General features: G+C 36.2%; 1 protein-coding gene across 2 annotated transcripts in view; it reads left to right on the forward strand.

Moving 5' to 3' along the window:
* LOC121414247 (sestrin-1-like) overlaps positions 1-15655 on the forward strand; it is a 49938-nt gene that overhangs the window by 10091 nt on the left and 24192 nt on the right. The window contains exons 3-4 of one of the 2 annotated variants that reach the window (XM_041607360.1): positions 8750-8782; positions 14545-14715. In XM_041607360.1, the coding sequence (XP_041463294.1) occupies positions 8750-8782; positions 14545-14715 (204 nt within the window). Of the gene's footprint in view, positions 1-8749; positions 8783-10079; positions 11075-14544; positions 14716-15655 lie in introns of those variants that run through there. The other variant, XM_041607361.1, reaches the window with a different exon arrangement.

The following is a 15655-nucleotide window of genomic DNA, read 5'->3' on the forward strand; positions in this document are numbered from 1 at the left end:
GAGGTGACTGGATCATACAATTCAAAGTTGAATATGTTGTTTTTTATGCCATGATTTATAAATGATTTTATATGTACATGGACAGGTATTAAAGGGTTCATGTACAGTTCTTCATTTAATGCTGGGGCATTCAACCTTTCTCACTGCTTCCCGCCCCCCAAAAAAAAATTGGAAAGGGGGAGAAGGATACAAAAAAGAAAGAAACCTTTAGAAGTAGTGAAGGGGTTGTATTTTTTATTAATGGCATATTGATAAATCTAAATTATTGATAAACTTTAATATGTACAGCAGGCCTGCAAACTACTCCTTTTTTCCCAGAGTTACCCATTTTTTAAGATTTTTTATCTATAAAAAAAGTTATTTTCAATAAAAAATAAATCAGCCCATACATGTATGTGTGCAAAGGGGTTTGCCTATGCGTATGGTTGTATTAAAAGAGTGTTACAGTTTTTCAACACTTGAAATTTCTCAATGCTAAACCTGTCTTAAATTTAAAAATGTCAGGGAAAAACCCCCGATTGCAGAAAAATTCGTACCGTGTGATTAGCACTCCTTTTTGAATTTTCAAATGTTGGCAGGCCTGGTACAGCAGTACATGTGTATGTATAGGCCTACTCACCTACGAATATGTATAGCTAGATGCATTGGATAGCCCAAGAGCGCCTGATGAAACATCTACATGTATTAGTACAAAAATCAATCTTCTTGACAAGAACACAACCTATTTGTAATTAAGTATTAGGATGAACATGTTCTCCAGAGTAGAGACAATGCTGCACTAAAACATGTTTGGAGGGAGGTAGGACAGAGTGTTAGAAAAAGAAAAATACAGAAGTGGTCATCTTTTCTCTGAATTTTCAGTGATACTACATGTAATTGACAAATTCTGATTTATTTTTCCTATACAATATTTAAAGATTCTTAACAGTAAACAGAGCTGCCAAGTAGTACTGATTTTCAGTATTTAGTACTGAAAAGTGAGAAGAATACTGTTTGTTTCATGTAAAATACTGATTTCTAAAGTTTCAGCTTTAGGTCTCCTATGGTATTTTTTTTAAATATTGATTTCCTCACCGAAATACTGATTTTCAGCTTTAAAAATACTGAAATGTTCTTTATCAGGTTGGCAGGTCTGAGTCAATATTCAAAATAAACTCAAGATACATGTATATTCAACTTCAATAGCAAGAACAAATACATGTCTATAAACATAAATAAGTTTAAGCCGGGAAGTGATCACACATATCCCTTCTTCATGCTTTCCAGTGCAGGATTCCTTCACTGCTTGGATTTTGACCTAGAGTCCAATCAAACCTTCATCACGATTTGTTTCCAAAAGGCAGGCCGCTTCTGCCTCGCCACTGTTTTTCCATTAAGTAATGCAATATGTGCTTCTATTACAAACAACTATCGCCAAGCAATCAAGCATTACAGGATCCTATTTAACGGTGCTACTGCTTCATTGCGCTCCGGCCTCATCATCCCTTAACTACATCCGGAAGCACTTCTTTCTTAATGAATCGCGTGGGCCGATAATTTATTGGGTCCTCCTGCGGTCCTAGCGTGGTCGGCTTTTGCGTCAACACGAGACGATTTGTATACATTGTCTGCCTCAAAATCAGGGTTGGGATAGAAGTAGAAGACGGTAGGCCTATTGATTTGAGCAAAGAGAACAGCAGATTTATTACTAGGGGTCTATTTCAATGTGCATGCCTTTTTTTTTCACTGTACAGTGATGCCTCACTTTGCAGTTAAGTATACTGTCACCAAGAGCAGTACAGAGAAATCAATTTTTTTTAGAGTTGCCAGTCTTCAGGTTTTTTTTTCCTGATTTCAGGCTTTGCATTTTGTACACTATGTACATGTACATTTTAAGTAGGATTTTAATGTGACATGGCAAGCATGAGATTACATGTAAAATAGATCTAATATTAATAATAGCTGGATTTATAAAGCGCTGCTATTATTACCCCGGCTCTAGCTTGAGCTACCATCAACGGCGCTCAGTGCATTTAAGGAAATAATCCTGCCGTGTACCCATTTACCTCAACTGGGTCGAGTGCAGCATAATGTGGATAAATTTCTTGTTGAAGAAAATATACCATGGCTAGGATTCAAACCCACGACCCTCTGTTTGAAAGGTGAGAGTCAGAACCACAAAACCACGACCGCCCACATATTCCAACCGACTAGTCAGTTGAAGATAGGTAAAGAACTTCTCTTCTGTATTTTGATCGTTAGAAGGTTCAACATTTATGTATATCCATAGGCACAGGCATTCATCAGCTATGGAGTAATTAATGTCACCCATTAGGAGGTAGTACAGTATGTTCTCTATAAATGATTGATGACACAACTAAAACCCTGCATGCAAGCCTTATGTTTAATCCATATGCAACAGATGTTAAAATAAAATATGGTGCTTTCATTATCACCCTCTGTTACGATCTTAAACTGTAAACTCCTGCTATAGTGTAACTCGCTCCCTAGCTTATTGAAAATGTGTCCAGTGTGTGCACGCACTGCCTCTGTGTTGCTTGGTACCATTTGTTTGTACACCCGTACACCAACGCACCGGATGCACGCATAGGATCCACTGCATGCACACGTACACGATCGCCTATGATTTGCTCTAAATGAAAAATATGCTGCAGTTTTTTTTACCAGGTTATATGCCTTAAATCTCTTTTATGATGAGAAAGATGTGTTTTTTATAGAACGGACTACAACCCCCACCCCAAAAGAAAAACTTAAGTAGTTGGAAAAAAGAAACGGACAGAGTGTTTGTGCGTGATTATTTTGTACTGAAGTGATTTTCTAGTATCAACTACCCATTCACTGTGCGCTTGTACATTATATTTGCAATAGAACACTTTTACGTGAACTTACCCGGCGAGTTACACTATAAGCACGATTTGCTTATAAGTTCATAACACCCTCTGACTAACAGATGTCTAACAGAACAAATTTTGTTTGCTATTTAAAGTTTTAAGCACCCCTCCACCATTTTCACCATTGTGGAAAACTTTAACCCCCACCCCTCCGCACCCACCTTCTCCCTTTCTTCCACTTTCTTTTTCACAGCACTCCCTGCCTCTGATCTGCCCTTTATGTACAGCTGTCACACACCTTTTCTTCCTGCTGTTTCTGTCTAATACTGAGGCTGATTATTCTCTCTCTCTCTCCTTATGTAAACCCCTGATTGATACATGTATATTTTATTTCCTTGATTGTTAAAGGATAGGTCCACCCCAACAAAATGTTTATGTGAATAAAAAGAGAAAATCAAACATGCATATTAACATTGAAAATTTCATCAAAATCGGATGTAAAATAAGAAAGTTATTGCATGAGATCCCACCCTTGCATGCACAGTTGATTCACCATGTTCAGAGGGTTAAAAGCACCTTTCACCAGCAGTCAAAATAACTGAATTTTTAAAATATATTTTCAGACCATCAGTCTTTAAATCTCAACTTCACAGGGAGAGCAAAGTCTCTCCTTTTGTTCGTAAATCATAAATTTTTACTGATATACTGTAGCACGACCACAATGTCGTCTTCCTACCCTGTCTAGCTTTGATTATGCAACAAAGCCCCAGCTTACCAGCGAAACACTGCATGGGCACGGCGAAAGCCATACTGTGCTTTTAGAGATAAAAAAGGCAGTTTCTTTGGTACTCTGTTCACATCAGGGGAAGATAACAAAAGTATTAAGATTCGTGAATATAAAAAAAGGGTATTATCATTGCATTCCCTCAAAAATATGAACAAATTTGTAAATCCCTGCATTGCATTCAGCTGGTGGATATTGTTTGTGTGATAGACTTTTATGGTGTCAGTGCTGTTTTAGATTTCTAGAAACACTGATACAAACACAATGTTCTACATGTAAACTGGTGGGCCATGTGTTGTTATGATACATTCTTCAAGATTGGGGCTTTTCTCACTTTAAGTATATGAACATTTGCAGGTATTCCAACAAAAAAACCCCTAAAAATCTGGGCATTCTGGATTGTGAAACAAATATGCGGGATATAGGCCTACATGTAAAGTAGATTACAAAAGAAAATAAATGAAATAGATGTTTATGCTTCACTGAAAATAAAGGGAGTTGTATTTAGAAATTTTGATGCTGCTGTGAAATAAATTTATAATCAAGACAGAATGTCGACATACAAGTAATGTTGCTCTTGATTGCCTGATATTGTATTCCATTAAAAGCTCAGTGAGTTTTCTACCCATGAAGCGTGTGTTGTCATGAGTACGCATAGAGCTGCATACAGTATGTATTATGAACAATTAAATGCCTTTGACATTCAGGTTGACCATAGTATAATGCTGCGCTTCCATCAATCTCATCTAAATCACATTGTTAATGCTCCAATTAATGCCCCAAATCTCAAAGTGGGTCTATTCGCTTCTGTTTTTTATAGTCACATTGTATTTCTTTTCATGTAGCCTATATGCCATTAACATATTGCCTCTGAGTGCAGGAATATATGTGTACATACAAGAACATAATTGTAAATTAGAAGAAATGCATAGAAAAGGAGGTGCTTTAATATGGATTTTGATTGCCTTTTTATTTGTCTTGTCATACATGTACATGTACTGTAGTTTACTACCCCCCCCCCTTTCCCTCCTTGAAAAAGATGGATAGGAAAAAAATTATCAAAGAAAACAAAAGTAAAAGTTCAGGAGTTGAGATTTCGAGATTATCTTTCCATATTATAAAGACATTAACTTTTCATATTAACATTTATAGTCCAGTCTGCCATGAGGATGCATGTACCATTGCATTGTCAGCCCAGTCAGTTTTGAACTACAGTGAATAATATCATCATTAAATTTTAATGGTTGTCCTTAAAATAAACTTTAAAAGATAGCTTTCATACTGCTAATTGTAAGTTCTAGCCAGGTGACTTCTCTTGACTCTTGTTTTACAATCTCAAACTGACAAGACAACAGAGGTACATGTACATACATGTATGGACCATGGCTGTGCTAATGACCCAGGTGCTCTCTTATTAAAAGTGGTCATACCAGTAATAAAATTCAGAATAATTCAACATTCATTTGAGAGACCAGCATAGTTTACCTGGTACTGTCATTTCCGTTTCTGTTGGCAGTGAAGGACAGATGTGACACTTGGTGCTTTCACACCTGAACAAGCAGAAAATACCAGGGGTCAATTTCATAAAAATAACTTCTATGATGAACTTTGTCATGCAGTGTGAACCGGCCTAAATTTCTTCTTCTCATTGGCTGTTTAGTATTGAAGCTGCATGGTACATGCTGTTGCCATTGGATGGCAAAGTTGCAATAATAATTTTCCTTGAAATCATGTTTGAAAAACCTGAAATTATGCATTAATTTTTTTTTTAAAGTCAGAGAGATACAGACTGTGCAGAAACAAATAACATGTTTTTCCCAATTAGAGATATAAAGCAAAAAGAATGCATATTGCGTTCTTTTTTTCTCTCTTATCTTTTGCTCACTCATACAGTATTTAGGACTTGTTATTTGTAAATGTTTAGGCAGGTTTGAATGTTGAAAAATATTATTAAGACATGAAAAAATAATGTAAACGTATTTTTCCTGAGCAGGATGGTATGAATAAACCTTTTTTGTATTCAGGAAAAAAATATTTACATGACGTTTGAATTCCAAAATATTTTCCTCATGACAAAATTGTCATGGTTTATCTCCATAGCAAAAGTATTTGTTTCCGATACCAAAACAAACGTTTTTAAGGGAGATGAAAACATTCCTTGTCACGCAGTGGACTATGCTGTGTACTGCATACATGTACATACATACCGGTAGTCTTAATAGGGTCTCATTTCCTATTAGACGTGTCACAATAACAAAACAAATGAACAATTTCTATACCAATAGCCAATTCTAAATGTTATTGCAAAATTGTTGTAACAATTAAGCTTTATAAAATGCACCCAAGCAACCCATTTTGGTTCAAGAGTTTTGGTTTTTGTCTCACCTGCGAAGCAAAGTGAGACTATAGGCGCCGCTTTTCCGACGGCGGCGGCGACGGCGGCGGCGGCGTCAACATCAAATCTTAACCTGAGGTTAAGTTTTTGAAATGACATCATAACTTAGAAAGTATATGGACCTAGTTCATGAAACTTGGCCATAAGGTTAATCAAGTATTACTGAACATCCTATTAGAGTTTCATGTCACATGACCAAGGTCAAAGGTCATTTAGGGTCAATGAACTTAGACCATGTTGGAGGAATCAACATCGAAATCTTAACCTGTGGTTAAGTTTTTGAAATGTCATCATAACTTAGAAAATATATGGACCTAGTTCATGAAACTTGGACATAAGGTTAATCAAGTATCACTGAACATCCTGCATGAGTTTCACGTCACATGACCAAGGTCAAAGGTCATTTAGGGTCAATGAACTTTGGCAGAATTGGGGATATCTGTTGAATTCTCATCATAACTTCGAAAGTTTATGGATCTGATTCATGAAACTTGGACATAATAGTAATCAAGCATCACTGAAAATTTTGTGCAAGTTTCAGGTCTCATGATTAAGGTCAAAGGTCATTTAGGGTCAATGAACTTTGGCCGAATCAGGGGTATCTGTTGAATTACCATCATAACTTTGATAGTTTATTGGTCTAGTTCATTAAACTTGGACATTAGAGTAATCGAGTATCACTGAACATCCTGTGCACGTTTCAGGTCACATGACCAAGGTCAAAGGTCAATGAACTTTGGCCGAATTGGGTGTATCTGTTGAATTACCATCATAACTTTGAAAGTTTATGGATCTGATTCATGAAACTTGTACATAAGAGTAATCAAGTATCACTGAATATCCTGTTTGAGTTTCAGGTCACATGATCAAGGTCAAAGGTCATGTAAGGTCAATGAACTTTGGCCATGTTGGGGTTTTTTGGTGAATCTCTGTAAGTTTATTGGTCTAGTTCATAAAAAGTGGACATAAGAGTAACCATGTATCACTGAACATCTTGTGCGAGTTAGAGTAGTATTCAAAGTCAGCACTGCTGCTATATTGAACCGCGTGATGCAGGTGAGACGGCCAGAGGCATTCCACTTGTTAGCTGATATTCAGCTTCTTTTTTTTCTTTTATTTCATGTATATCTATCATCTAGAATAATTTCAGCATATTTTGCACAAATTCATGGAAGCTTTCTCAACGTCAGTTTTTTTTCAGCTCTTTTCAGCTCTTTTTGATTTGTGATCACTCGTACCAGATTTTCCATATTGTTGTCGTTATGTTGCCGCCGCTCACATTACTTTGATGGCTTGCATTCATCCTACACATCAGGTCCAGATGACTGACTGCCAGTGCTATTTAATATGAAAGAATTATAGCCAGATAAAACAAGCCTAGTTTAAGCATCCACTACCCCGCAGTATTGAGGTGTGATTTTGAATTAATTTCCCGAGAGGGCATGCCATTGAGTGGGAGGTGACCCATTATGCTCTAAATATTATTCTTGACCTATCGGCTATTCTATTATTGACAATGACGTGGTAGTAACAATGTAATATTAAAATCCCTCTGCTTTAATGTAGATTATTAACTTAATGCTCTGGTGAAAGAGTTTGAAGGCCTATTCATTACATGTATTCAGCTGACGGTTCATAAATTATGTCAAGTGAAGCCGTATCTTCAGTAAAAATCTTGGTACAGTACTCTTACTTACTAAACTTACTATGGATTTTTTTTTCAGATCAGATGTATTAAAATCCACAATGCATGCTTTTGATTGGCCAAAAATAAATTCACATGTGATGTTAAGAGTTGCATTTCAGTGTCAGAGTTGCATTTGAATTTTATAGTGACTGTGTTGAATTTTAAAGGTGTACATGTATTTGATTTCTACATGTATATTTCACCTGCGAAAACTCCCGGATCTATATGTAATAGCGGTAAACCCATTGGGGAGTGTGGTCATGCTTTCAAAGTGCAGTACCCTTTCTACACCATTCACAGCCTACATCTGCATACATGAAAAACAGTTCGCTCAGGCCTGCTGCTGCTGGCAATTATGAACTTGTCCGAAAGCTCCACCACAGTCCATTTCCTGATTTTTCCAACAATTTCAATATCAATCAGAATAATGCAGTGGAAACAATTTTTACATGATTTGAAAGATATATAGGAACTACCATTTTATAATGTTGAAATTATCATCTACATTGCCAGAGTGCTTGTGTACTGATTGAAAGTTGCCTTAGCAGCGTAATGTAAAGTCTATGATGGAAATTGATGACCAGTGCTCTTCTTGCTCTAAATGGTGTTTTTTTATGAAGCCTACAGTATTTTTCTTTCCAAAAATGGAATGAAAATGGAATTTGAAAATGGAAATCTGCTCATTATTTAGGCCAAACTAATACATCAAACATCCCTACATGTACTACCATTCTAGCTCTATACAACTGGGGGCTTCAGAAGCTTTGAATACTAAATGGTGTTTCTGCGGAAGCCTATATTTTGTTCCAATTGTATTTATAAATGGAAATCTGCTCATTATTTAGGCCAAACTAATACATCAAACATCCCTACTACAATCCAAATGGGGCTTCAGAAGCTTTGAATACTTCTGTTACTTCAGAAGATTTTTTTTGTCTCCTGTTACATTCTATGGTTGATAACTCTGCAGCCTTTTTCTTTCAAGGAGATTTCATGACTATTTCAAATCTCATGAAACTTTCTCTTTTCTTTTTTATGTTTGTTTTTTACAGATACAGGGAGTTGAGAATGGCACAGATGAGCAGGTTAGTTGTATTTTGTAATAAATGTAATTATATTCAGATCTGAGTCACACTTTAAATGTTTGTGAAACACCCCCTTAAGTTGTGGTGTCTTTAAAGAGTTACATGTGACAATAGAGTCATGCTTAAATTCCCTGTTGCTTGCGGTGTAAACCTTCTCTCCGCATTGGTGAAAATGTCTTGCCAAGAGTAATGCCAATAATAATAAAATGCACATTATAGTTGTGTTACATGTAGGCATTTAAGCATGACTCTAATAAAGACACACTTAACTCTTTTGTGAAACACCTTCCAAGAACAATTTGAACAGTACCATTGATGTTGATTGACCAGTTTTCACAATTTCAAGTATTTCATTATTTTGTGCAGAACTGATATATTATATGTGATGCAAAACCCAAAATATGCAGTTAATGGGGGCTTTTTGCAACTTTAACTGTATGAGGGCTACTTGAGACATTTAGGGACAACTCACTCTTTGATATAAAGTGTCTTTCCTTCTGTTACCAGGAGAGTGTTATAATTTATATTATTTTACATTCAGCCGTAGCATATTTCTTTTGCTGTCCTCTTTGTATGAACTCATTCAATATTGAAATCCGTTCATTCCCTAAAACTTTGAACTATATACATGATTTTTCCTAATGAAGAAAATGTACAAATCTGTAAGTGACAAAGTGCTAATAATTCCTTCTTGTGCCCAGCTGTTTTGGTTTTGTTGTGGAAAGGTTGCCAATATTGGTTTGCCAGGATGATTTCAAAATCACCACAAAATGTAATGAGGTTTATGATTCCCGAAAATGTTAATGATTTTGCTGTACTGAAGTGTGTCGCCCTGGGACTTTCTCTTACTGAGTATTACAAAATAACCAAATTAGATTCCATACCCAAACTGGGGAGTGTCTCATATGACACAAGCAGTCAGTGATGTTCCCTGGCAAATTTGCTCTTAGCCAATCAAATGCAAGGATTTTGGTAGCTTGTAACAACAGTCGTTGAAATTCACTGACTGCATTGTTTCATGAGACACTACCCTGATCTGGGATCGAATCCAGGGTAGCCCAGTATGCGTCACCCTCGATGTTCCCAAAGCCAGAGTTACAAGAGAAGCAGTCACCAGTTTGTGTCGATCTGCCCCAGAAATATAGGAAGCTGCCATTCAGATTGACGAAATCTCACCAGTTATACCTGTCGATCTTGCACCAATCTACCCCCCCCCCCCCCAACTTTTTCCTCAACCTGCACATTGTTGTTGTCTTGCATTGTTTGGATCGAGATCTTTGTGGTTTAAAAGTGTGGCACGGGACACCTCGGGATTTAGTTTGGTATTAATCGGTTGTTGGATCATCACGGATGATGAAAGCTTCTCCACTGTTTGTTTGTATTAAACCATGTCAAGTTTCATTGCTGACATTGTAACGGATCTTGCAGTATCTTTCCAGGAGTTCTTCTCGTGCCTTGCCATAGATCTGTTTCTCTGCCGTGCATGTGACACCAGTATTGCCGATACCCATCAGGTTTCGTTCTAGTAAATTTATAGAGATCACGCATTCATACAGAGGGTTGACATGGACTCTGTGATACCACTGTAGCTTTGTACATAAACATCTAGTAATATACATCCACTAAAGAGAATTCTAAAATCACTTGAAGAAAACACCTTTATAGTTTGATCAATATCTGCATCTTGACTTGTACAAATTGCATCTTGGAGCAGAACATGTGTTCAAACACCTTTTAGTAACTGCAAACATCTTCTTTGAAGAAGTGTTGTGCTTCTTACAGTGTACAAGTAGTTATCCTTTTTATGCTTCTCTACTGAACTTCAGTATGTGTTTCTGACATATTTTGATATTAAATTGGACATTTTGATTGGAAAGATCTATTGAAAGTTTGTCAAACTTCACTCTCATCAACATTCCAAGACAGTGTCCTTTGAGCTACATGTACTTGGGATTGGGCATTCAACCCTCTTTAGATCATCCTGCAGGATGTCACTGATTTGTTGAAACAGTTTGCATTCAAGCCTTACTGCATCATTTAGCATTTTTAGAGGAATCCTTTTGAAAGTTTCACTTCAACCTGTAAAGTTTGTCCTGTATGCTATGTATTGGGCAACTGGGCGATTTATTTCATATTTTTAAGCTGGAATAACTCCAGTGTCAGAGTTTTGATGATCTCCTCCTGGTTTGTAGCAAGATAAATAATAAAATAAACATGGAAGGCCCAGATTGTGAACCAGAGTCTGTTAATTGGGAAATTTGCAATGAATCGTACAAGTTCCAGAATTTAATGGTATGTTTATCTCTATTATCTTTTAAATTCTATACCTTCGTTTATCAGATGTCATTTATTCATTAACATTCATGACATTCAATCCATTTCCCTGTTTTGTCGTACCCAGTCACAAATTACTGAGGTTACTTGGTATTATATCTTGGCTATTTTTGCCCTGTAAGCCCAAGAATCTGTGTGTTCCATTAACAATTAAGGTTCTAATAACCAGCAACAACTTGAATTTGAAGTATGCCATCAACCTACTTTCTTGTTGGTCCATTTGGGAGACTTCTAAAAATAGCATTATACGGTTGCCCATCCGTATCACTTGACTCTTCCTAGCCTTGCTTGAAATAACAATAGGATATGGTCCCTACATTGTAGATTACATCAGTAATATAAAAACCATTTATAATGGGAATCATTATTTTTCTGATCGAGGACACATTCACAAAATTTTCTACATTCAAGTTTCTGTTTCAAACATATTTGGAATTATCTGGGAAAAACATTATGTTTCTTAAGATGCCTAACTGCCTATTCAAATATGCAGGTAAACTTGCTCATTGAAAGTCAACTTTCCATATTTGTATTACTTGCCCAAGTCGAGGCAGTAATTCCAATATTGATATAGACCAGATTGTGCAAAATGTTTATTCATTCATTCAAATGAACATTCATCTTCCATTTCCACGAAATATCGCCTTTCAATGTTATTTTTTCAGAATCATTTTGTCTGAATAAGCAGGGTTTTTTTACGGAAGAAGGCATGACTCCTTATAAAAGATAAAGATTTTATTAAATCAAACAGATTCCTTCAGTTTGGTATTTTTTGCGTATACATGTAAGTATTGAAAATACATGCATGAGGGTGACTGGTGCCGTTTCACCCTAAATGACAGTCCAAATCGCTTCAAATTGTACAAATTGATTGCTTTGGGGTGACCATCGTGTCCACAGTTGCCCTAAAATTTTCCTCTTTAAGAAATTATTTATTCAAGAAAGTTTAGAAATGCTTTTTATACAAAAGAAAGAGAGAGCATACTTGCATAGTTGCATGTTGCACAAAAGTAGCCCTTGAAATAAAGATATCCCATCTGAAATTGCCCAAATGTGAAAAAGAAAATAGCCCATAAAAAATAAAAATGAATTTCTACTGTGGTACATGTATATTTTGAATCCTTGACCAGTGAAAGAGAGTTTCCTTTGATAAATACTTTTAATGTAGTTGTACTGTATGCAGGTTTTCATTATTTGTTATCTTTGACATGAGTTGTGTTTATTTTCTGGTTTCCCCTCATCATTCTTATTTCTGACTCAGAATGTGATTGAAAACAAAACTACAATGCAGATAATAAAAGATAACTTCATTTCATCGCCTAAAACTGTCTGGCTAGCATTGATTAGGATGACTATTAAAGTGATTGGTTAACATTGGTTTGACTTTTAAAAATTATGAGCTAGAAGGTCACACTTGTCACCTGTGTCTGTGATATAAAATGAAGCCCCAAAAAAATTGCGTTCGAAAATAATTATTTAGTGCTTCAAAAATTGAAATATAAAGTGACCGGAAACACCATCTTAATTTCATCCCATGCACTTATGTTTACTCTTTAGGCGTCTATAAGACACCTAAATACAAATCGGGGTTTGCCTTGTAGTTTTAGCTTTTCATTCTCAATAATGGTTGTTTTCAGGGTTTATTAGTTCTAATACATGCACTTGTACACATGTTCATCTTGGTTTGAGAATTTTTTAAATCGGCTGCTCACAAAGTTAAACAATGTTGTTAAACATGGAAATACATAAATGTACCAGTGTAGGAATTACTTTTGGGCAATGGGCAATTTCACCCTCAAGACAGCTAAAATCACTCTTCAAATTTGCAAAATTTAATGCTTCTGGGCAATCACCTTTTCTAAAATTGCTTTTTGGTCTGCCACAAAAATACATACATATATACATGTAGAGCAGAGTAATGAGATATGATTTTACAGCTTTAATTGATTGTTGAACAAAAAATAGCCCCCAAATTTAGAAATCACGCCAATAATGTGGCAAAAATAGTCCTAAAAATTTACTTCCCTGATATACACAAGGCCCATTTATTATGAATTTATTTCTTGCACGCATATAGTTATCTCCACCCAATTCGTACTTATATAGGCCCTACAAGTATAAAAAGACCTTTCTATTTAATCACAAAATGCATGATACATTCTAGATTAAAGAAATATAAGTGGTCTTGCACATGCATTCTCATTTCTACCCTTTTTAAACTTGTGAATTTAAAACTAATTTCACAAAGTATGTTTGCCTAAAGATGGGCTGTCAAATGATACCGGCTTCTTTATCATAATCAAGAACATACTCTTCGTTCGCATGATGATCCTGGGGCCTGTAACACAAAGTTAATAGCAATGATCATAGAAAATTTTTCTATGATTGATTGCATTGACTACAGTGTACAATCAATCGTAAAATCATGCGTCCGATCAATCGCTATAAACCTTTGTGTTACAGGACCCAGAACATACTCTTCGCATGATGGTCCATTAACTGAAAACATGCTATTTTTTACTAGGTGTAGACTTTGGTCCATTCAAGTTTTAGTCGAAGGGGATTTTCTAATGTGCTATTTCACAATAGTACTTGTACTATGTATGTTATGGTTTTACTGTTTCATGCCGACTACATGTACATGTATATTTCGTATCTTCGATGACATGTTGAGCATTATAGTTCTGCTATCGTTATTTGTGAATACGGAAACATATATTTTTGCAACTTGCTCTTATAAAAGAAACTGAAGACACTGCAGTTGTAATAGAAGGCATGGGAGTTGATGATGATGTACAGGTACTGGAAGAGTTTATACTGCAAGGGAGGGGAGAGGCTGGTGATATGCTGATTGGTATTCAGTTATTTTGAAGGCTCTGTTATCGATGTCGGATAATTACAATTATTAGATTAAAATCTGATAATGTTTTCTTGCACAGTATTTGCAGTCAGCAATCCATTTTGCTTGGAAATTGGTTCAAGGACTCTGGCATTGCTTTATTTTCTCGTGGTCATGTGATATGCATTTGCCATTCATTCTTGTATTTTGATTTCATATACCTCAAAGCAGTTTCCGTTGGAGGTTTTATTGCACGAGGATAAACCACACTGCAATTTCAAATCTCCAATAAGATAGATCACACCTTTTTTGTAATCATTTTTTTCTGTAGAGAACTGTTTTCTTCCTAAGCAAAATAAGTTTGTAGTGTACTTTGTTATGTCACAACTCTAAAATAGAGTTTTGACATAAAGGTTTTAACTGCTCCCCTTGACATTCTGCATGGCACAGCCCTTCTGAGAAATCAAGTCCAAGTTTGATTAGCTTCAATTTCAGTTCATTTTCTCATATCTTTCTAGTATACATGTATTATCTGAACTGCAAATTCATCATTGTATCACTTTATATTTTCTTATTGTACGTAATATAGGTGCGGGAAATCTTCACCGATGTATTTGTACAGAACCAAAGACTGGACCACCTCACTGCGGTGATGGGCCTACATCCTCAGTACCTTGCCGCTTTCTGCCGTACTCAAGACTTCATGCTGCGAGGGAACGGACCCCTTCCATACGACTACAGGAATTACATTGCCATTCTTGTAAGTGTCGTTATCTTTTTGTTTCAGTTGTTACAATTTGTTTTATCTTGTAGGGTTGGCTCAGTGGTAGAGCGCCCGCCTCATGAACAGGAGGTCATGGGTTTGATCCCTGGCTGAGTCATACCAAAGACTTAGAAAAATATTTATCTTTACCTGCATTCAAATAAAAACCAAGTTAAAATGTTTAATATCAAAACAAGTATAAAAGTCAAATATGAAAACAGTTACTGTCAATTTTCTTCCTTTCTGCTAAAAATAGTATGTCCATGTGGGCGTATGATATTAAGATAAAGCTTGTTCAGAAAATAATGAATTTGTATTTCAGATAATTTCCTCTTGTTTTGAAAAGGACAAAACTGCTTTTTTCACAGGTATTCTTTAAAAAAAAAAACCTTGTTATCATTGCTATTTCCCCTGAGCATCTTAGCATCTTGCATGTCAGATCTACATCTTGAGCAATCAATGAAAGGAGGAAATTAAGATGCCCTCCCATGCTCCATGGTCAGAAAAAAAATATTTGCCTTTTCTTAGGTGTAATAAGATGCACAACAACAGAACACGGCATTGGCGGTCCTATAGGGCATATATATTGATGCAGGAAGGATGTGTACATGTAGTATGGGAGGCGAGAGGAATGGTGAAAAGGGGGAGACTGTAGAAAGTAGATCTGGAGGGGGGGGGGGTACATGTACATGCCTGATTTTGGAAGGTTGTGTAGTTTGGAAAGATGAAAGGGGGAGGGGGAAGGGAAAGAAGGGGAACTGTTAATAAATAGGCCTATACCTACCCTTATTTGCCGGGACATGATCATTAAGGTTTATGTGGAAACTGGTGGATTTATTTCAAAAGGGGAAGGAGGGTGAAGAGCAGTGAAGAAAAAGAGTTGGGCTGTTCTTATTTTGAGTGGGAGTAACCACTGCAGCTGTATAAACCTCTATCG

Source organism: Lytechinus variegatus, chromosome 4 (assembly GCF_018143015.1).
Source record: "Lytechinus variegatus isolate NC3 chromosome 4, Lvar_3.0, whole genome shotgun sequence".
In the NCBI taxonomy this organism is placed as follows: domain Eukaryota; kingdom Metazoa; phylum Echinodermata; class Echinoidea; order Temnopleuroida; family Toxopneustidae; genus Lytechinus; species Lytechinus variegatus.